General features: G+C 34.9%; 1 protein-coding gene across 1 annotated transcript; it reads left to right on the forward strand.

Moving 5' to 3' along the window:
* Positions 1 to 161: 161 nt before the first annotated feature.
* On the forward strand, positions 162 to 20,822 carry RpL27A (ribosomal protein L27A). Its single transcript, XM_067270778.1, is given in 5 exon segments — positions 162 to 203; positions 19,726 to 19,789; positions 20,278 to 20,353; positions 20,424 to 20,598; positions 20,670 to 20,822. Coding segments are annotated over 5 exon segments (447 nt in total). The 5' UTR covers positions 162 to 200; the 3' UTR covers positions 20,799 to 20,822.
* Positions 20,823 to 22,722: the final 1,900 nt, after the last annotated feature.

Below are 22,722 nucleotides of genomic sequence, written 5' to 3' on the forward strand. Positions count from 1 at the left end.
TTATCAGTTTTAACAGTACTATATTAATTTTACTTTCTTCTTTTATGTTAATAGATGAAAAACAATGAAAATAAAATATTTAAAAATATGACATTGTGTACTGTATTTTATATTTCCATTTATCGAATAAGACTGGCAACACTAAAATTTAGTGTAGTCTCGTCCTACGCGTGAATAGTGAGTCCTGTTGGATTGGGAAAATGGTGAGTTGTTCGTGTGTTGTTTTTAATCCTTTTCAATCTGTTAATATATATTGTTTTCTCCACTTTAATCGATCGAAATTTGAGCATATATTTGTTATTAATCTTCTGTGTTTTATTATTATTTGAAATGAATATATTTGATAATCACGTGTAATTCATATACGTGGCTAATACATTGCTGTCGATTATTTGTACAAATCTTATTTATATAGTTCAAACGTCTTATTCTTATTGTTAAAATGGCTTTCGTTGGTTTGTATTAATAATTACGTTAAACTTTCAACAAGATGGAGATTTTTCCTTGACTTAAAAAAGTTAAATAAAAGGACAATTTACCTCTTTATTGCTGAGTGTTTCTGGGGACAACTTTTAATGTGTCTTGTATTTAATTGGAATGTATGATTATTTGACTATTAATTTTCGAATATGTGAACATAATCTATGTAGGCTGTTTTTTTTTTTTAAGCTTCAATGGTCCATAAAACAAAAACAAGTGTAAATAACAAAATGAATTTATTAACAAAAGTTAGGTACAAACATGGTTACTTTTCAACATAATCACTGTGAAGATTGAGGAATTTGTCATATCTGTGGATGAGCTTTTCCATCCCCTCTTCGTAGAATATTGCTGCCAATGACTCGAGATGGGCCCTAATGTTGTTTTGAAGATTGTCGTTAGTCTCGAACTTCTGCCTTCCTATCCTAACCACTTACTCTGGGAAAGAGGTGGAAGTCTCTCGGTGCTAAATCGGGGCTTTACACTTGGTGTTTAAAAGTGGTGGAGACTTCCATCCAGCTTGGAACTTTTTAATGTGTGAAGACTTAAGTCTACCTCTTTTCTGAACAGAATACGTGGCTAAAAGGGCAGAGGTTTGAGACTAATGACGATCTTCAAAACAACGTTATACTACGTTCGCACTCCATGACTCACTTTGATCTCGATTGTAACTGTTGCCAGTCGAACGTTGAGCTGTTTGCACAGGCAGTTTGCTTGAGAAGAACCTGGCTATTACACACACAACTTTTTCCTGCTTTACATTAATCGCTTGATATTGCCTTATATAAATTGTAAACCTTAACCCTGTATATGGTATATATTGTCACGCCATTTAGTTTATATGGATCTCCGTAATTGTTTATGCTATTATTGTATAATGTAACCGTATTATGTCTCATTTTGTATGTTGAGGGTTGCCGGCACCCATGGAATCCATGGGTCACTTCCTTCCTCTTTCCTATCTATCTAACTTCCTTTTGCTGCTTATCACCTTACTTTCGAACCTTCTTTCCGTTTCCTATCTAAACGGGCCTAAGTCAGTCAGCTAAACAACTGACAGCTCTCTCACCCTCTTTTACAAATAAAAATATTACAAGCGATGATAACACTTGAATCTGCGATGATGAACCAACAAACAAAATAGAAGTTTGGGTTAGAAATAAACACTTTTTCTTGCCATATATTTAACACGTTGACTGCCACGTGACTTTTCAGGATTCTGTTGTAAAACGCCAACTTAATATTATATTATTAAAAACTCTAATCAGAGTACATAGTAATAATCAAAAAGCATATAGAATGTGTTTTTCTTAAAATAAAGGTATTACGAATTATCTCGTAGTTGGCTTATGTAACAGAAAGCTCTTCGCTAAAGCCAAACTACGAGTTAATTCGTGCACAGACATGATTCGTCCTGTCACTTCGCTACAGCCAATTGGAGATGTGCATCTAAATTCATTAGTAATAAATCAGATATAGGGGCGAGCACATCACATTTACGTCTTTTTTGAGAGTGTTATTTTTTATTTATTTCTATAATCAAATTATAAATATCCCAATATGGATAAGAAAAGACCACTGACTAAAAAACAACTTGATTACTACACTAATCTAAGTGATTCAGAATCTGACAAAATTTTTGGTGATGATGGTAACGACAGTAGCGATTATGTACCATCTGAGGATTCAAGTGAGGACAGTGATTATGACGTCGTCTCCGAACCTGAAGATGAGACTATTCTCGAACCTGAAGGCAATGACGATGCGTCTCAAGCAACCACATCAAATCCAAACGATAATTTGTGGACAGAAACTCAACAAAATCCTGAACTATTTATTTTCCAAGAAAATGTTGGTTTGAAATTGGATACGACAAACCTTACAGTGCAAATGCTGGTAGACCTATTTTTTTTGGAAGAATTTCTTGCATTACTGGTCGAACAAACCAATTTGTATGCTGCACAAGAAATTGCAAAACATAAAGAAATAAAAAAATGCTATCGTACTACACAGCTCTAAGAAAGACTATTAGATGGCCCAAAAAAGGTTGCATTACATATTATAGAAATATATATACATAATGCGCACAAACTCTTTCAAAAAGCAACTTCTTCTAAAATAAAACTTATAAAGTTTAGAGAAGCATTCGTCAAAGCGTTGATTGGAGAAGAGATTCAACCAGTTTCAAAAAAAATTAAATTGCAAGAGCTTCACTATTTACAGAGTATCCCACCTACTCAGAAAAAACAACATCCGACAAAGCCATGTCGAATTTGTACCAAAGCTAAAAAACGCCGAGAAACGCGTTATTTCTGTCCAATCTGTCTAGACAAGCCAGCCCTTTGCGTAGAAGATTGTTTTAAAAATTATCACAAACAATAAAAATATCATTTTGCTTTCGATTTTGAATAAACTTGTAAACATAGTAGACATTATGATTATATTTTCTGTTCATTTATTAATAAATGTTCTGTTCATGTAAGCCAAACTTGATTTTTTGTTCTTGCCCCTGAAGCTATCTATTCATATTTACACTGATATACTACGAATTACATCGTAGCTGCACAAATATGGCAAGGAAACAAACTACAATATAACTCGTAGGTGGCGTCCTAGGCAGAAACGGTAACTACGAGTCATCTCGTAGATGGCAGTCAACGTGTTAATAACAGACAGATGTCATCGTCTCTCCAAATATCTTTTTTATTTCTCTGTTGTTAGCCTGACACGTGTCCACAACCATCTTGTATTTTCTCATTTGTGGAACTTTCTTATGATAGGATCTAGTTTCAAGAACTCTTTTGAGTCAATTGTGATTGAACCTTGTTTCTGTTGAGATTGAAATGGTCAAGAGAGGTTGCATCACAGCACAGTCGTTGACCTTGGTCACGATCTAGATTGAAATACTCGGTGCAAATGGGGTATTAGGGCCCATCTCGAGTCATCGACGGCAACATTCTATGACAAGGGAGTAGAAAAGTTCATCCACAGATATGAGAAATGCCTCAATCTTCACGATGGTTATGTTGAAAAGTAACCATGTTTGTACCTAACTTTTGGTAATAAATTCATTTTGTTATTTAACATAAAATAAATAACCATTCAAACTTCAGCACAAATTCTTTAATATTAAGAACGTTTTCAAACGCATTAAGCATCCATCATCAATTCACATTCGATTTAAAGAAAGTCCTGAAGTTTGAATGATTATTTATTTTATGTTATTGATTCTTCAGTAAGCAAGTATATATTTATTCATTTTGTTATTTACACTTGTCTTTGTTTTATGGACCATAGGAGCTTGGAAAAAAAAACTTCTTTGTAATTGCACTTAAGGTAATATATGAATTTCTGTTAAGCTAAAACAAATGTTATAATTTTTATCATGAAATTATGAAATTGCTTTATACATTTTCTTTTTGGCACACAATTCAAGTATTATTAATCACTTAGTTTCAATCTGAACATTTTTTTTTTTAATACATACTAAAGTTGTGATCTAATACAATATATTTTACAAGTATATTCTATACATTCTAGTTGTCTTTATTTTTCTGTATTACCGAATTGAACATACTATGAAGCAGACCCAGAGAAAACCACTAGTTTTTGGTGTTCTTTCTATTCATTTTTAGTGTTGAAAATAGTTTATGTGAATGGTTTATTGTGGTTATTTCTAAAGAAAAGTGCAATGTGTTTATTGGGGAAATTATTGAACATCAAGCACATGATGAATATATTTTTGTTGTTAAATAATTCCTCTAATTGGTTTGGCACTGAATTCAACAGTTTGAATTGTGTGAAATAAATAAGAACTGAAGTCTAATATTATAAAGGAAAATGCTTTAAAACTTCAGTCCCGTAGTTCAGCAAAGTATAGATTGTAGAATGTCTTTGAGTTTAAGCATTTGAGCAAGAGTTCGATATAACAATATTATTTCTTTCTTACACGAAAAACCTTGACAATCCAGTGTTTTTATATACAACTGCAAACGTTTTCAACCCCTTCGGGGTCTTCATCAGGCACAGCACAAAGGTAGTTTCAAATGCCTGTGAATGGAACCAAGAAACCAAAGCGAGTTCTATTCCAATTTTTGAAATCAAAGAAATTGGAAGATAAAAATGGAACATTATGCACGAGCTATTATCTATTATCTACACCTGCGTACTATTTACGTTCACCGCTCTTTAAATTTAAAACAATTAATGCAATATTAAGTTATTTGTGGGTGTGGGATTCCCTCATAGCAAAATTTCCATGCTTGCGAGATGTTGATTGCATCCTTGTAGTTGATGCACGTGTTGTGCAAACCGTGTTTTCGTGTAAGAAAGAATTAAGTTTCATCCAGTCTACAGGAAGAAGTATAGTTGTTATAACAATATTATATTAAACAAACAGAATAAGGTAAATTTGTTTATGAAAGATTCATTTCAACTTTTTTTCCCCAAATATAATGTCATTAACCCATGATGTTAGTCACAATGAGTGGTTAAAAAGTTGGAGAGTTTGTTTTTATTATAATGCCTGTTGCTATTAACTATAGTCTACCAGAATGAGAATGGAATTGATGTTCATTAGTCTACATATGCATAAGATCAAATTCATTATGCAGTCAAATATACGTACGTACATAGCAAAACCTCTAATCTCAAATCCTTTTAAGTTGAACTGGATTGTTGGTCTTGGCAAACAACCTACATAATACGTGTATTTTTTACTCGTAAAGTTGAACAAAATTTTGTCTTTCTCAACATTGTCCGTTCTTAAACTTAGCAGCTGCTGACCAACCTATTAAGTTCTGTGAAATCTTTTTGCACATTACATGTAAAACAGCTTTATATACTTGGATAAGCAAGCTAATGATGTAGCCCTGGCTTGGTTATCCAGCTGTATTAAATCTGCTTTCCCAGACAATGTGCCCTTTATTCAGAAGTAAAGTTTCGAGTTTACTGGATAACCCAGTATGTCTAGTGGGAATATTGAAATATAATATAGTATAGAAAAATAATTGGTAATGTTATAGTTTACATTTGTAAAATTTTAAAAAAAGATTTATTATTTTTTTGTAATATTCAGATGGTCTATCATTTATTGGGGTTTTTTTTTAAATTGTCATTTTCCTTTCTAACCTGTATTGTTACTATTCCATATATTTTTTGAATGATGCCATCTTCAAAAATGGGTGTTCTTTCTTTGCTTGAGCCAACTGGAAGTAATTGTGACATCGAACTTGTTATTAAATGTCTGGTGCATATTGGTTAATATCCGAATTGATTCTTTCCATAGACAGACTTCTTGAAGTATCGAAATACACAAGTATGATTCAAATGACCCAGATAAAATAGCTTTGTTTTTAATGCCCTCTAGCAGGTACACTAGAGGGCATGCATCTAGTAAAAAATGTGAATTGATTCCAGTTTTATATTTGATTTTGCTGCCTATTTATCTGCCATTGTACTGCTGTCTGAACTACTGTGTGTGTGTGTGTGTGAAAGATTTTTATTTTTGAGGTGTTGAGCTTTCATGCTTACATTCCATAGTTTTTTTTTTGGAATGTAATGGTGTATCTAGGATTTGTCCCTTTTGAAAATTCTAAGGATTTTCTAACCTTGATAATACTGCAAATGGCAGAGACAAGCATCCAGATAAACTGCTTTGTTTCTATCAGCTTTTTGGAAACCCACCAATGCACAACTTTAATATCCTGATCCAGGAGTCTATAACCTGTAACTGGCAGACCTAATATGGCTTCAAAGCATATTTATCTTGCACCTATAACTTGTTTTTACCGTCGTATTTTATCATCAATATTTTAACTGTTTCAATGGATACAAACTTTAAAAAGTTAACTAGAGCCACTAGATCTTGCTGCAAATGAATTTTATTAAAACTTTGTAATAATAATAATAAACACATCTTACTTTTCCAGCAGATCATTTTATATACAGTAATACCCCAAGTTATGCAAGTAATGCAGACCATAGACCTCTATGTAAATTGCTTAAACATAAATACATAATTAATAACTCAATACTATATTTATTATTATATGTGTACTGTATATATATTATTATTTTTTTGTATAAAAGAATTGTTTATGAGAAACAGTGCCCGGTACACTTCTGTACGTGTTTACAGTGAGACCGAAAAGTAAAGGATTAGCAAAGCAATAAAGTACAATAATAAATCAGTACAGTGCAAAAGAAAGGAAACAAGAGAATGAATGTTTGAAATAGAATAATCCTTTGTAAAATTAAATGTTACTCTACTCAGATTTTTTTCCAATTTTTGAGATTTACATTTTACATAACTGAATTTGTGTGTTACGTAACTCTGGATATTACTGTATTACAAATATTTTTGACTATTTCAAGAAGCCTACTTCAGGTTCTCTTGTATAAACTTTGTTGCAGTTTTGAAAGCATTGCAAATTTTTTATTGATTTATGTCTGATTTTATTCAGAAATTTAAGATTAATCTTTTGACTATATCTTTCATTCCTGGCTTTCAGACATGTTTTACAGTTCACATCACTTTTCTCATTGAAAGGTTAGTAACCACTGACCTAATACATTGTGAATGATCATTGTTCCAAAGGATGTACAACTTTAAAGCAATCTCTTTTAGAGTAACATGACAATCCTCTCTCTCTCTCTCGTGGCCTCCAACTGGTAATTTTTTAATATGTATTGGCTTGCTGTATGGTATCACAATGTGGATTAGTCTCTGTAAACCTTGTAGACTGGTAGACAATAATTCTCCTTGGTATGACCATACAATTAACTATAATTGTAAAATAAACCGTGATAAAATAAAAATTATACATTTTGAAAAAGATATCTATAAAAGGAAATTTAAAGAACATTTAGCAATTAGAAAACAAAAATATAACTTAATAAATAATTCAGATGGTACTGTGAGGACCGGGTTAAACCGGCCAGTCTGATTTTAAAATTTTATTGTTCAAATCCCCTTGGGAGATAGCGATCAAAATCGGCGATAGCGATCAAGATTCAAAGGATGTGCAGCCTTCCGCCGTCAAACACGCTTCTCTCCTCTCCAGATCCGACCTCTGAGTCACGGAGATCGACTCATCACCCACCGTCGCAATTGGTGATCGCAGCAGACGAGACCTGGAGTATATAAAGGGGGAAGATATCTGAGAATGGGGTCGCTGAAGGTCCGCATAAGACGCCCGACCCGTAGGATCAGTCCCGAGAATCGAGGGCCGAAGCCTGCCGCTGACGAGCTGTCCCGACCGATCCTCCTGCTTACCTCCACGACCAGAGAGCCGAGACGATTTTACCTTCGATTCCAACCGAGATATCAGAAGACGAGGTATGATCCCCCAACATGTGTAAACTCTCTCTCCCGCGATTAGGGACGGGACGCGTTAGATTTCTGTATTTTGTTTCTCCATCTAAATAAATCGTCATGTGTTTTCTCCTGGGTCCGTTTATTCGAATATCGCTGTAAACTTATCGTCGAACCCACACACTTCCTCCACTCGACCTGACAATTAATTACCCAATCCCGACGAGTCGGGATAACCCAAAAATTTAGCCATCCTTGACAGTGGGGTGGGTCTTGCCAACCTGTTCGCCGAAGAAAAAGGAGGTACGACTCCCGTCCTACCTCCCAGCGTTTCCCACAGTATGCAAATTGACCACAGATAGTATTATTTGATAAATAATGCAAAAAACTGTTAATTCTAGTGATTAAGTCCCAACTCTGTATATTTGTAACATATTACACTTGTAAATGTGTATCCTGTAGGGTTATAACTTTTAATAATATTGTATGTGTACCCCCGACATTGTCAACACATGTGACCACCCCCAATCAACTGACATCTGGCAACCATCCTTACTGTTATATAATGTTTACAGTTTGTATTCACTTGGATAATGGTTTGTGATGAGGAAGGTTGAATCTTTCACCTCCTACTTGTAGCATTACTACACAATTTTTATCATGGTGCATTGTAAGTGTTTTATGTTTTTATATTATTTGTTTAAGGTATACCATTGTCATGTTTTTTAATTCTGGTTTATTTGAACTAGCACTGATGAGGGGTTGCAAATACACTGTGCAAACTCGAAATGCATTTGTAGTCTGTTGTAAAATAAAAATAGTTTGCTGACCAGTCTGCTGTGAGATAAGTCTACCAGTCTACAATGTTTACAGAGACTAATCCACATTGTGGTAATTTTTTTGTTTGCAAAGGACATACGCAGACAACCTAGCAATCTATCTACAACATTAATGCATTTTTTCTGCATAACTGTTATACAAGGTATGTCTGAAAAGTTTGGTGAATGGTCCCATAGTTGAATAACTGTGCTGGTTAGGATGTTGCACTCATGCAGATGTAGTGAGAGACTTACCAACTAGTGCCCCCTAGTGTTGAAATCACAACAGCTAAACAGAAGTGCATGCAGCAAACAATACAATGCAGTCAGTGTGAGAAGGAGTGTCACTGCAAAATGGAGCAACGTGTGAACAATACGGCACTTCTTTGCTACACGCCAGGTGACAGTTCTTCAACACTCCATATTCTCCAGATCTGGCACCTGCAGATTTCTTCTTGTTCCCCGCCTGAAAGGCCTATGCTTTTCCGACATTGTACAGATCCAACAACGTGTGACAACGGTGCTTCGCGCAATACCGAAAGAAGTGTTTGCTCACAGCTTCCAGCAGCTGTACAACCGATGTCAAATATATGTTGTCGCTAATGGCGATTACTTTGAATGCTAGTAAAATATTTTGTTTGTATCTCTTGTTTCCTTTATTTTATGAGACCATTCACTGAACTTTTCAGACACACCTTGTATATTGCACAACACACATTGATGGTACACAATACCAGTCTTTCTCAAACTATTGGTTGCAAAGTGATATTGCCTTTGCAGAAATACTTGTATTACTGAAGTATTATGTAAGAATTACAAACAATAGATGTATGTGTTAAGTACTGAAAATTTTTAATTATTATACAGAAAAAAAAACTTATTGTCATTTATTAATAAAATTAAGTGTATAAAATGTGAGAATATGAAATTGATTTCTCTTCTATTTTGAATAACATCAAAACAGATATTTTATGTAAGGTTGAAGTCATAAAGCCATTTAAGTTGCAGTGGATTTGAATATACATTCTTCTTTATTCAAACTTTTAGGTTTATTGTCATATGTAACAATTAATTATGAAAAATAAATAATGGATGGATTTTGGCACAAGTAGATCAATAAATAATTTTTTGTGTGTATATAGAAAATGAAATTGACAAAATCTTACAATCTGAAAAGTACATTTTAAGGGGTTCATTAAGTTTATAAAAAAAAAAACTTCATTATTTTTCAAAGTAAAATAGATTCATGATTAATTTTGAAACTGTTTTATTTATAATTATCAATCTTACACTTTTTAATAGTTAAAGTAAATTATTTGTTACAAATTGAAATTGGCCCAAACTGCTCTTAATAGAAATACACTCATTGTTACATTTCACATGTAGAAATTATAATTTTATTTCATTATAATATGCAGTGACTAGTGTTAGCAAAAGTTTGAGAAATGCTGCACAATACCACCAATGTATGCATCTCTCTGCCATACCTTTGTCTCTGTATCTGTATACACCAGTGTTTCTCAACCTGGGAGTTGTTGTGATATTAAAGGGATGGTTGCAAAACAACAATGAAATCATTTTATGAGAAAAAAATCATTTATTATAAACTTATAAACATTTTATTTACAATAAGTACACGTGTACAGAAAAGAAATTAATGTGATGGTTGCATTTGTTTTTCATTTAAAATTTTCTCCATACGTGGATCTATGTTAGAAACACACCAAAGCAATTGTTTTTGAGTGATAAAAGATGATTCCTGTATTTAGTTCTTAGTACAACCATAGACAAAAAACCCTTTTCACGAGATAAGATGTAGCGAAAGGGATTAATATTTTCAATGCTTCTATGACTAAATTTCCATATTTGTGTCAACAAGCAAGCCAAAACATATTTAAATCTTCACATGTAAATTGCAGTTGTTGCATTTTGACAAGCTGGTCATGAATCTCAACTGGTAACTTAGCAGCAGCAGCAACAACATTTTCACTAAAAAGATTCAGTACCCATATCTTGGAGAAACCATTTTTATCTTCTGGGAAATGCTCCGTCAACTGAGTTTTTTAGCTCATGCAAATGCATCTTCATGCAATCTAAACTGTGGTGAATAATAGTGTCTTGTTTGTTCAAATTTTTCTCAATATAATCCAAAGTGAATGGGAACATATCCAGATTTTTGCTTTGAAGGCAAATAATCCAGATATTAAGCTTCTTAATGAACTTTGGCTGTCATTAATAAAATGTTTTTATCACGTCCTTGTAAATTCACATTCAAGTTGTTTAAATGCGAAAATACATCAGCTAAGTAAGCCAACAACAACATACACTCATTACTCTGTAAAAACAATGAGAATGGCATTTGTTTATCCTGGAAAAATATTATTAATTCATCTCGCAATTCCAATACCCAAATTAACAGTTTCCCTCATGGTAACCATCTAACTTCTGTATGGAAAACAAAAGATTTTTTATTTTCGCCCATTTCATTGCATAGTTTAGCAAACAGCCTGTTCTGTAACAGTCGGCTTTTAATAAAATTAACCAACTTTACAGCTTTACAAAGAATTTGATTGAGATTTTCCGGCATATTTTTTGTGACAAGCATGTCTGTGAAGGAAGCAGTGTGTCCATTCTGCCCTTGGCATAAGACAATTTCTTAATATTTTCATTAATCCACTTCTTTCCTGTTGTTGCCTTTGCACCATCACTACATCCTGCAATACATTTTGTCCTATTGAATACTGGTATTAAGAAAAGCTTTATGAACAGGATAAGTCCTCCTGTATACTGATATACACTTTATTTCGTTGTATTCGCACTTACTAATTGTATTTGTTAAGAGTTAAGACTGCAAAACCGATATGTGGACAGGGAAGTGCCCCGTAGCATGCTCGGCAACACTACATAATGTTCTCATTTGTCCCGTGGCCCCCGGTAGCTTCTTTTCACACTTTCCTATCTCCCTGTGTTTCCTCTTCTACCTAACTTCTTACTTTCCTAATTTCTTTTTTCAGTTTCCTACAGGGTTAAGTCTGTGTTATAACGGATAGCCCTTCTTATCTTTAACATCAAATCAAATCAAATACATTTTGTCCAATCTGTGTTAGTATAGTTTCTCATAGCTTCATAAAAAACATTGTCCTGTTGCATGATCCTGTACTGTTTTGCAAAACAACATATTTTCTTTGATGTGTCCCTATCACATTCATATCTCACAAAACATAAGAACTGAGACATGTTTGCTACATCTGTTGATTCATCAAATTGGATACTAAAAAATTCACTCAAACTCACTTGCTGAATTATCTAATTTAGTGGTTCTTAACCTTTTTATACTCGCGGCCCACTAAATATTTCATAATTTTTTGTGGCCTCCATTTTTTAATAATAATTTATATTTGTTAAATTATCAATAATAAATTGATTTTTTATTATTGCTTTATTTTTTTATATAATAAATGTAAATCATAACTTTATTATTTTGTTATCTATTTAAATAACATTCAAACTTCATAATTAAACACAAACACTCATTATTTTTTAAAAAATAAAATAAGAAACATGTCGATAAATCGATCCAAAGTCGTTGCTAAAACTAAACTTGTCATAAAGATTTTGCATATCTTTTGCAAAAATATTTAAATTTTCAAAGCCTACTATTTTTCCTAATTATTTTTAAAATTCCAAGCATTAATAGTTTCTTAGAATTGCTTTGGAATAAAAGAAGTAAATACTACGGTGTAAGTATTGGGATTTGCATTTATTTCTTATGTACTAACAAAGTTGTATGTAGGAAGAAATAAAAAAAATGAATAAAAAACTAAATAGGAAAACTTTATCTTTCTTATTTCACTTTTCAATACGATATTCGGGGTTATGCATCAACTTTCTTTTTATTGTATTCTGAAGGAAATTTTGCATAATTTGGCGGCTCCCGGCAAACTTCTTATGGACCCCAGGGGCCGCGGCCCCATTAAGAATCACTGATCTAATTGCAAACATCGGCAGCCATGTCATTAATTCACCTTGATATTGTGTTGTTAGAAAGTGGAATGTTTTACAGTTTTTTTGCTTCTTCCACACCTATTAAAACACTGACCATATCAATTGCAGCAGGCAATATGAGGTTTTCAGCAATTGTATGGGGTTTGGACATCTTAGCTACTCTTAATGCTACAAGATAAGATGCTTCAAGTACGTTTTTATCAGTATGGCTTAACTTACAAATAGAAGTTTGTTGATTTCTCAAAGTATGTAATTTTCTTTCGAAAAATTCCAAGGGTTTGTTTTTTATTAGTCGGATGTTTAGTTTCCAAGTGTTGAACTAATTTTGATGGCTTCATGCTTTTATTGGAGAGAACTTGAGAACATACAATGCACTGTGGCTTTCCATCCAATGAGGTGAAACCATAATTTAAATAACTGTCATCTGCAGTAATTGATAGATTTAGGTTAAGTGTCCAGAGTCAAACAACAGGCAGTAGTCCAGTTTTTAGTGGCTGAAGAGAATAGGAGTGCTGATGTTTATAGGTGAATGAAGCATGTTTATGATGAGCAGCAGTGAATAATTGGTGCAATAGTTAGAGAAAGCTGCAAGTCAATTCAGGATAAACTGAGACTGGGTTGGGCGCACACTGTAATTGTTGCTGTGGATGACATAATCAGAAGTGACAATAGAGTTACAACTTGCACAATCAGTGCATACACAAATTTGAGCAAAGGGACAGTGCAGTCATCCATGAACACTTCCAATTCAGAAAAGTCTGTGCACAATGGGTGCCAAAAAATATCACCGGAGATCACAAGACTGCAGATGTTGCTGAGTCTAAAAGACTTGGCATGCTATAACAAAGACTTCGTTCCTGCTTTGTATTGTTGCAGGAGATGAGACACAGTGTCACCATTACACTTCCAAAATGAAGAACATGAACAGTCAACAAAAACTCTCATCCTCCTGGCACCTTATAAATCTGTAATGATACCCAGTGCCAGAAAGTGATGTTGACTTTTTTCAGCTGCCATAAACTGCTGTCTGTTGACTTTAAGCCACTACACACAACAGTCAACTCTCAGAATGCTATGAATAAACAAGGAAGTATTTACTAATTGCAACTTAAATTGCTTTATGACTACCTTACATAAAATATCTATTTTCATACAAATATACACACCAGTCGAAAACCTGTTTATTAAGCAAATATACTTGTGCAACCTCCGTAAATGAACGGGCTAAATTTGGATATAATGATTATAAATTAGAAATGAATTTGGCATTAGTGTGGCGTTAGGTGCCATCTCGTATTAAAATTAATAATTATAATATTTAATTAATTAATTTAGATTAAATTGGAAGAAAAGAATCGGCTCGAAGTGGGACTAGAACCCACAACTCCCGCTTGATGGTTATATCTTAAATTTATATATACTGGAAGAGGTGATAGGACTGAAGGTCCAGGTAGCATGACTGGCAACGTGTCTGCACGGTAAGTGGGAGTTGCGGGTTCGAGTTCGGCTTTGGTCTGATTCTTTTCTTCCAGTTTAATCTAAATTAATTAATTAAATATTATAATTATTAATTTTAATACAAGATGGTGTCTAAAGCTACACTCTAATGCCAAATCTATTTCTAATTTATAATCATTGTATCCAAATTTAGCTCATTCATTTATGGCAGTTACGGAAGTACAGTAGAGCATCGATTATCCGATCCCTGATTAACCGACCACATTCTAGTTGGCAAATTCAAATGTCCGCTAGTGATGTGGCGCTACAATATTTGGTTATGTCTTGGCTACTTTAATATTATTTTTGTTAAATTTTTGCATGTTTTAGCTGGCAGCACTGGCTCGACCATGAAAGGGAGGCTAGTATTTAAACCAGGTCTAATACACTATACTAATAATGTATTTTTTCATACTTTTCGGTTATCCAACTTTTTAGTTTTCTGACCAACCCCAGTCCCCAATTAAGTCAGATAATCGATGCTCTACTGTATATCTATTTTCATGTTATTCAAAATAGAAAAGAGAAATCAATTTTATATACACACATTCTAAAATCTTAATTTTATTACTAAATGACAATAATAATTGTAAGAAAAAAAAGTTGTTAAAAATTTTTAGTACTTAACAGATGCATCTATTGTTCCTAGTTCTTAGAGAATACTTCAATAATACAGGTGTTATAAGTATTTCTGTGGAAGGTGGTATCATTTCATGACTCATTAAAATTATAATGTGTCCCATAGTTTGAGAAACACTGAACTATAGAACAAAAAGATTTACCATATTGTACCAGATGTTTGTAGCTCAATTTGTACATTTTTTTCTGTAACCAGTCTAATTACTTTTTAGGCACTGTATTACTATATAATTATAGCTCAGAATTAAACTTTTGTGGAATATTACAGCCATGCCAAATTTGCATAGCAAATTTCAATCTCTCACCAAAAAAGAAAAACAGATGCTTATTTGCGTGAGATGTGTAGAAACATATTTAATCCATATATATGTATTAAAAGCAAAACGTTATGTCATAGCCACACAAGTAACAAATTTAAAAATTAATTTGATTTATAATTTGAAATTTCAGAATAATTTTAAACAGTTTTTAAAAATGTTTTAATTTTCAATTGATTTGATTTTAATTATTTTATCATCTTTAAATTTAATTATTAGTTTTAGTTTTATAATTATTTTTAATTACTATTTATTTATGTATTTTTGCCTGCATTTTTTTGAACCCTTACTTACAATTTTTAATTAGTTACAACTTTCTTTTTCTTTTGTGACATTACTAGAAATTGTTTTTTGAAGTTTTCTCCTAGATAATGTACAGTAGAGAGTCGTTAATCAGAACACTGGTAATCGGAATTGCCGGTAATCGGCACGATTTTCAGTCAGACTGTGTCGTGCTGAATTGAACGTTTTTGATACTAAATTTACTTCTAAAGTATAATTTTCATGTTTTTATATTCTTCAATATATTTATTTTGTTTGTACAAAATAAAGAAATAATTTTTAATGATACGATAGCCTCGATTATTATTATAAAAATTTTCGTTAGGCTTAAAATCGACGAAAATTCAACACGAAGCAACACGCAACAGAGAAAAATTTGAACATCGGACAGGTTAATATATTTTTTCGTACATAATCCGTAATCAGAATAACCCCAGTCCCCAATTGATTCCGATTTTCAACACACTACTCTACTTTAAAACAATTTTTCAAATATATACTGGTATTCATACATTTCATCGTCAATCTCCAATATTGTCAACAAGCAAAATTAATTTGAGAATGAAACAGTTGTGGAATTGCTTCTATTCCAATGATTAAAAATATTTTTACCAGACAATATTTTAATTATGCCAAATGACTCTGCAAAATTTAGTTTTTTTAGTGGTTTGATGTTTTGAATATTGACTTACTCTTAAATTCAAATGCTATTTTTTACATAATGTGAAATGTTTAATGTCTTCATTAATAAATCTTATAACAGTCTAACTGAGAATCTTAAGAAATCTCATAAATTTTATTTATTTATTTTGTATAAATTTTTCTATCTTGACTTTCAAGCTTTCTTTCATTAAATGGATAAAGTACAATACCTTTGACTGGAACGTGCCATGTACATTGAAAGATGACGAGTGAGATACTTTGATGTCTCGGGCAATGGTAATTACGGATTTGCTAAGCAGCACGTCAGGCTTCTTTTGAGATAGTTATGAAAACTGTTGTATACTGTTTTTATAACTATCTAAAACAGTCATTTGGGCATAGTTATGAATACACTGTTATAAAAAATTTCTAAATAGTGCATTTTTATTTGTAGACTGTTGTCTCACATCAGTATGTTTTCTTGGTTACCACATATAGATTCAACTACTCAAACTTGGTGTATGTAAATAAGCACTAAACATAAACCCCCAGTATCCAGCAAGAAAATACAAAACTACACAAAAGCATTTGCTTTGGTATAGTTTTGTTTTCTTGCTGGGTATTGGTTGTGTGTGTAGTGCTTATTTATCACACTTGCTGGTTATTTTCATTGAAAAAATTTAACTTTGAAATTGGAACAATAAATTTTCTATACTGGTTTTAGTACATTTTATCATTTTAATCAGAGCTTTAGATTTGGAGTTTGGACTTAATGTTTTCTTGTGTGTTAATCATTAAAAACATTTTTACATTTCCTTTTTTAAGCTAATTTAGTGTTTTGTTTGTCCAGTAATTGGATAATAGTGTAAATACTTGCTTCAAAAGCTTTTGTTTTGTATGCTGTATTGTGGCTTTAGTTAAAACAAATGTGGCTTGAATGGAAGAATTTTCTCTGTGCATTTTTTTTGTCATGCTATATTTTACAACTATTAAACATATCAGATGTGCTTCAGAGACAATTCAAAAATTATTTTGTGGTTTTAAAATGGTTTGAGTAAAATGAGAAAAAGATTTATTTCTCCACTTCTCCAGGAGTGATGCAATTGGTCTGAAATTTGGAAAACAGACAATACTCAAGACTAGGTAAACATATTTTAGTTAATGGCTACAGAATTGAGATTTTATATAGGAGTGTGGTCAATATGCCATGGAACCACCATTAGCCACCTCGTTCAAAGCAGCGACGTAAACCACCTTATCTATGCTCGACATCATCTCGAGAGATCTGTGACCATGCTTGTCGAACCAAGCCAGTGGTATCTAGGAGGTTTTGATGCAACGTCCAACCGTATCCCATATGCGTTCAACAAGTGATATGCCTGGAGACCTGGCAGGCGAGTGACATCTTGGAGACATTGTGTTTACCGCACAAGGTTTAGTACACGATTAGTCCATCATAAAATGACTCCATGACCTTTTGCACAATGATAAGCAATACGGGTCAAAACATACTGTGCTACAGAATACCTCAAATGACCACCGAGACATTCCCGGCATTGTAGACAGTGGGGATGTGTTTGCTCCAGAGCTCCTTGCCTACCACCTTCCTCATTTATCATCGTTATTAGAGCAGAAGTTCCACTTCTGCTCTAATATACTTTGACATTCCAGATGCCGGGACACAGTACCAAGCAAGACATTCCCCAGCAATAGCCAGAGATAGGAGGTGGGGATGCCATCAGGGTCCAGTATAGCACAGCCTGGCTTGGCATAAGCTGTGCTATATTGGACGTCGGAACATACCCGTGGCATATCGTACATCCGTGGTCCAATCGTCATCGTGGCCCAAAGGTCATCTGCTGGGTACTGACCTACAGACCATAACATCACCTTGCTATCATTTCCAATATCTATCCACAATTTGAACATCTTGCGTTATATGGCAACAGTTTTTTTGTCGACCATCCAGCCTCTGCTAGGACAATAATCTGACCCGTTCAAATTTGGTCGGTCGCATTGCAGTGCAGACACCGCCACAGTTGCATGCGGCGTTCACAGGATTTGAGTTTGGATGCATGGGTATACTGCACCGCCACCGAGATTCCCATCGTAACGACACGGGGAAACGAGTAAAATTTTGTGCCTAATCGGATCACTTTTTCCGGTTGGGGTATCTTCAATGCAGTTAGCATAGTACAACGGTGAGGTGGTCTGTTTTTTTGCTATGGAATAACAAATTGAAAAATCTCTCCAAGGCGTGGTATTCCGTTTGCAATGTTACTGGGCTACGTTGGTAGTTGTCACGAATTTGGTAAAGCAAAGAAAGAAATGCAATTTAAACGGAATGCCAAGAGTGTGCAAAAGGATTAAATATGCGGTGGGTGTTCCCGATGTTTAATGCCATAAAATTTCGTTATTAGTTTTTTGACATTTATGGTAATTAACGATCTTCTATTGGGGCAGCGTCGGAAAGTTTTTATTCCGGATTGCACCTGGGTCGGGCTTTTATCCGATTATAAATTTGCCAACTTCGCTGGCCACTTATATTACTAGGAGCGGTGGATGGCAGGTCGGACGCTAAACAAGACGCGGTAGAAGTGGGAAATAAATTACGGATGAAATTCTCCTTGGCCGTTAGTGTTTACGAGAATGAAGTGGAATGCATTTTCGTTTCTGTAATATAAAATACTACTGGTTCGGAAATCGATCAGTTTAATAATGGATTTTGCCGGTAATCTGGAATGAATTGCGCCACATATTTAAAAAAGCAATAGAATAGCGGTTCCCGCGTTTAATTGTTAACAAATCTCGCAATCTTGCGTACGCACTACCAACCGGTGGCGCTTTCAAAAGTAATTATAATCTTTAATAATTCTGGTCGTTTCCGTCCAGTTAAGTGTCGTAAACTCGACGTCTGAATGACAGTTTCGGTCGGATGCGTGGTAAAGTAATTACGGCGGCTGGCGTGGATGTATTAAATGGGTATTCTTAATTGAAACTGTAATTATTTTTAACTGTTACTAAATATATATTTTAGGCCCATTAAACTATTTTTGTCGGCAAATATACCGATTTACTCGAACCGAAGATGCACTGTTTCCGGAGGTCTCCGCGTACTTAACGCTTTGCCCAGTCGATTAAACGCCAAGTTCTCTGCGATTTGCTTTAAGTTTTTTTGCATAAATTTTTCCCTGTCGGCCTCTTTGATCTCTCTCCTTTCTCGTCGAGCTTTCATCTCGTAATCCCGTAGGACCCATAAATGAATGCTTAAAATGTTGTTTTGTAATAATATCGCTGGCGCTTCCTTGGCCTAAAAAGATTCTAATGCCTGGGGTGGATAACGTCCGCAGTTATTTTACATTAAAAAGTCGGGTTCGTTTTCCGAGTTTTGCAAGTTTGAGAGCGTCGACTCGTCCGCCATTCTTATTTTTTTTATGCAGAGAATCGTATCAACTCCGGGGGAAGAGTTAGAAAACGGTAATGCGTTTCGAACTCTCTCTCTCTACGGACGGTACTTCGGGAGTAATTAAAACGATTCGATGCCTTTGTTTTTTAGGACGGGTTCATATTAAATATGGACCTAGAATGGTAAATGAGCGGAAGTCCCGTAGATGTTTATGGTAAATTGCGTAATAGTTATTAAGAATTTGACAGTTTTATCGCGATGTAGATAATGTCGAAATGACAGTTCGATCGATAGGTGTCTAATGCTTTATTATTATATTTACAGTCTACACACAAGAAAAAGACCCGCAAGTTGAGAGGACACGTCAGTCACGGTCACGGAAGAATCGGTAAATAGTTTCTTATTCCGTTTCGTGCCCGAAAGACGATGGCTTAGTTTTCGCGAAAAAAATTACAATCATAAATGGGGTCGTGAATAAAAAAGTTTAAGCCCTGCCCTGTCAGATATGTGCGAAAACCAGAAATTCGCTCACGCCAGCGAGATTTCTCGCTTCTCGCTTGTGCATGGTTTGCCTTTGCGAGAACTATATCTCTCGCTACTAAATTCGCGTCTGCATAGTTGCACCCTAAGAGGCGTAAAGTAGAATTATCCGAAACAAATAAATTATACGAACGTGCAGAACGCCGTCTACTTCGGTGTAGAGAGGAAATGTAGGAGGGCGACAGATTCGTTTAAGGAAGTCTTTATAGTGTTTTTTAGTTTTTGAGGAGGGTGGTTAAATTAAGGGTGTTAGCGATTCTCTTAGGTAAATTGTTAGGAGTTTGCGAGAGGACGAGGACGAAGCGAAATGCCTAACGACGTCGATCGATTTTTCAGGTAAACACCGCAAGCACCCCGGAGGTAGAGGTAACGCTGGAGGTCAGCATCATCACCGAATTAACTTCGATAAATAGTAAGTACGGCGGGCCGGACGTTGCCTTTTTTGTGTATTCGAAATACCAATTTGGTCTTTTATCCTTCAGCCATCCGGGCTATTTCGGAAAGGTGGGCATGAGGAACTTCCACCTGAGGAAGAACCATTATTGGAAGCCATGCATCAACCTTGACAAGTTGTGGTCGTTGGTTACCGAACAGACCAGGAAGAAGTACGAGAAGGACGCGGAAGGAAAGGCGCCCGTGGTGTGATGTGGTCCGAGCGTGTGAGTAGTCTTCCCCTTTTCTGGCGGGAAAGGGGATCGGAATCTTTCTAACCCTTTCTTCTTTCTCAGGGCTACTTCAAGGTGTTGGGCAAGGGTCGTCTGCCCAAGCAACCGGTCATCGTCAAGGCCAAGTTCTTCAGCAAGAGAGCGGAGGATAAGATCAAAGCGGTGGGAGGCGCCTGTGTTTTGACGGCTTAAGAGTTAATAAATAGTGGAAAATGACTTTGTGTTTTTCGAACCGAGACGGAAGTCGCGATTAAACCTCTGGCTCGCGCCGCTCCCACGCTAATCGAGTACAAGTGAGTACGAGTGTTCTCCGTCGTTCCCGCCACTCCGAAGTCCTTCTTCCCTCGTCCTCTCCGGTTTTTAGTCGCGATCCCGGGAAGAACGAGAACGGAAACGTTATTTACCAGCCTGGGTTCCGTAAAAATTTCCATTTTTCCCTTCCAGTTTGTTTTGCCGTCTTCGCGTGTACAAGTCCCAACTTTCGTGTTCCTTTCCTAATTTAACAAAATGCCCATGCCAAGAAATTGCACCTATAAATTAACGTTATCCGAAAAGTCTCGTACGGCATTCTTAAACTGGAGCATTAAATCGGGAGATAATCGGAATATTCGCTAATGTTTTCATTCTCACGAAATGGTAAGATGGCTACACAAAGCAATTCCCGTTGTGACTGGAAAGTCGAGTAGGAAAAAAAAAAATTCGAAGAAAAAACCGTGAGTCTTTGTACCCGTGTTGAAGTATTCTTAATTCTCGCTGCGGCAATCCGTGAAGCGTGACGAGAGAACGGTATCGTGATGTTGGAAAGGAATGAGTTAGAAGAAGGATCTAAAGGGAGGCGTTGTAAATTGGCAGTGGCAAACCAAGACAAATCGGAGCAAAGAATCGTTCGTATTAATAGAGAAATCCCGAGCGACGTCGCCTCGCTATTTATTTCCATCCACCGAGTATATTTGGCGATAATTCTTCGTAACCCCTGGTAATATTCTTCGCATCACCCGACTGAATAGCCGTTTCGTTTTCGAGATTTCACTTCCGAATACGTTCTTTAAAAATTCGAATATATAGTTAAGATAAAGGAGAGTCGCGCGTTTGTTGACGCGGGGTGTTTCTTAAAAATTTGTGTCGTAAGAGTTGCTCTTCCGTTTTCTCCAGTGTCGCGAGTACATCCGTAAATATCGATCAACGGGTTGAGTAGTGACGACATGCCGCGGAATTCGATAGTTATTTTTATTGTTTATAACTTTGTTCACGTACGGAATTCGACTATCGACTGTTTTTAGGTTAAATACAAGATTTTCAACAAATCATTTATTCGTCCACAACTCCAGTTTAGGATCGGACCTTTGTACTGTTCTCCCTAAAATACTTAAATTAATTACGTTTTTATAAACTCCGATGATTTTCTAACATCCATGTTTTCGTTTTCTATTCGAGCAATTTCCTTTTTTCTTCGGCGAGTTTTTAGTCCTTCCATTTCGGAATATACTCGAACCCCGGGCTCGTCTATTCGGGTCCGAAGTAACAGAAATTAGTGGAGACTACACGTAACCGGTAAAATATTTCGTAGTTTAAAATAATTCAATTTAACAGGTGTGTATTCTGCCATTTTTTTCTTTGTAAGCGTTTATTCTGTTAAATTTAACATCACTTATTAAAATACATTCAGTTTTAGGTTTCTTGTTAATTAACTTTTGCCATTATTAATTGATTCTTTGTATAAGTTTTTCAGTAGTTATTAACTTATACCGAGCCGTTAATGGGCCTTATTTCGAATGCTTAAAAATTGTAGCTGGCAAAAATACCAGGCCGTGCGAGGTACGTAACGTAAGTTAAACTTTACAAGTTTACGAATTTGAATAAGACCCGAAAAATCCAAGATCCCGATTGATTCTAAGACGAAATCTGTAAAAAAAAACATACGAGTAGCAAACCGAAAGTTCTTACCAATGTAGATTTTAAAATGTAATAAAAATCGTGTAAATGTCGAATATTCGGATCGAGTCAGAGTTCGACTTCCTTCCGTAGATGTGGCCGTCGTTCTAGTAACTCCCGGATTTCCATCGTCAACAGTATAGAAGAATTTGAGACTAATCGGTTTATACACTAGCTTACAAAT

This window comes from Centruroides vittatus, unplaced genomic scaffold, assembly GCF_030686945.1.
Source record: "Centruroides vittatus isolate TY-2023 unplaced genomic scaffold, ASM3068694v2 contig_377, whole genome shotgun sequence".
Classification (NCBI taxonomy): Eukaryota; Metazoa; Arthropoda; class Arachnida; order Scorpiones; family Buthidae; genus Centruroides; species Centruroides vittatus.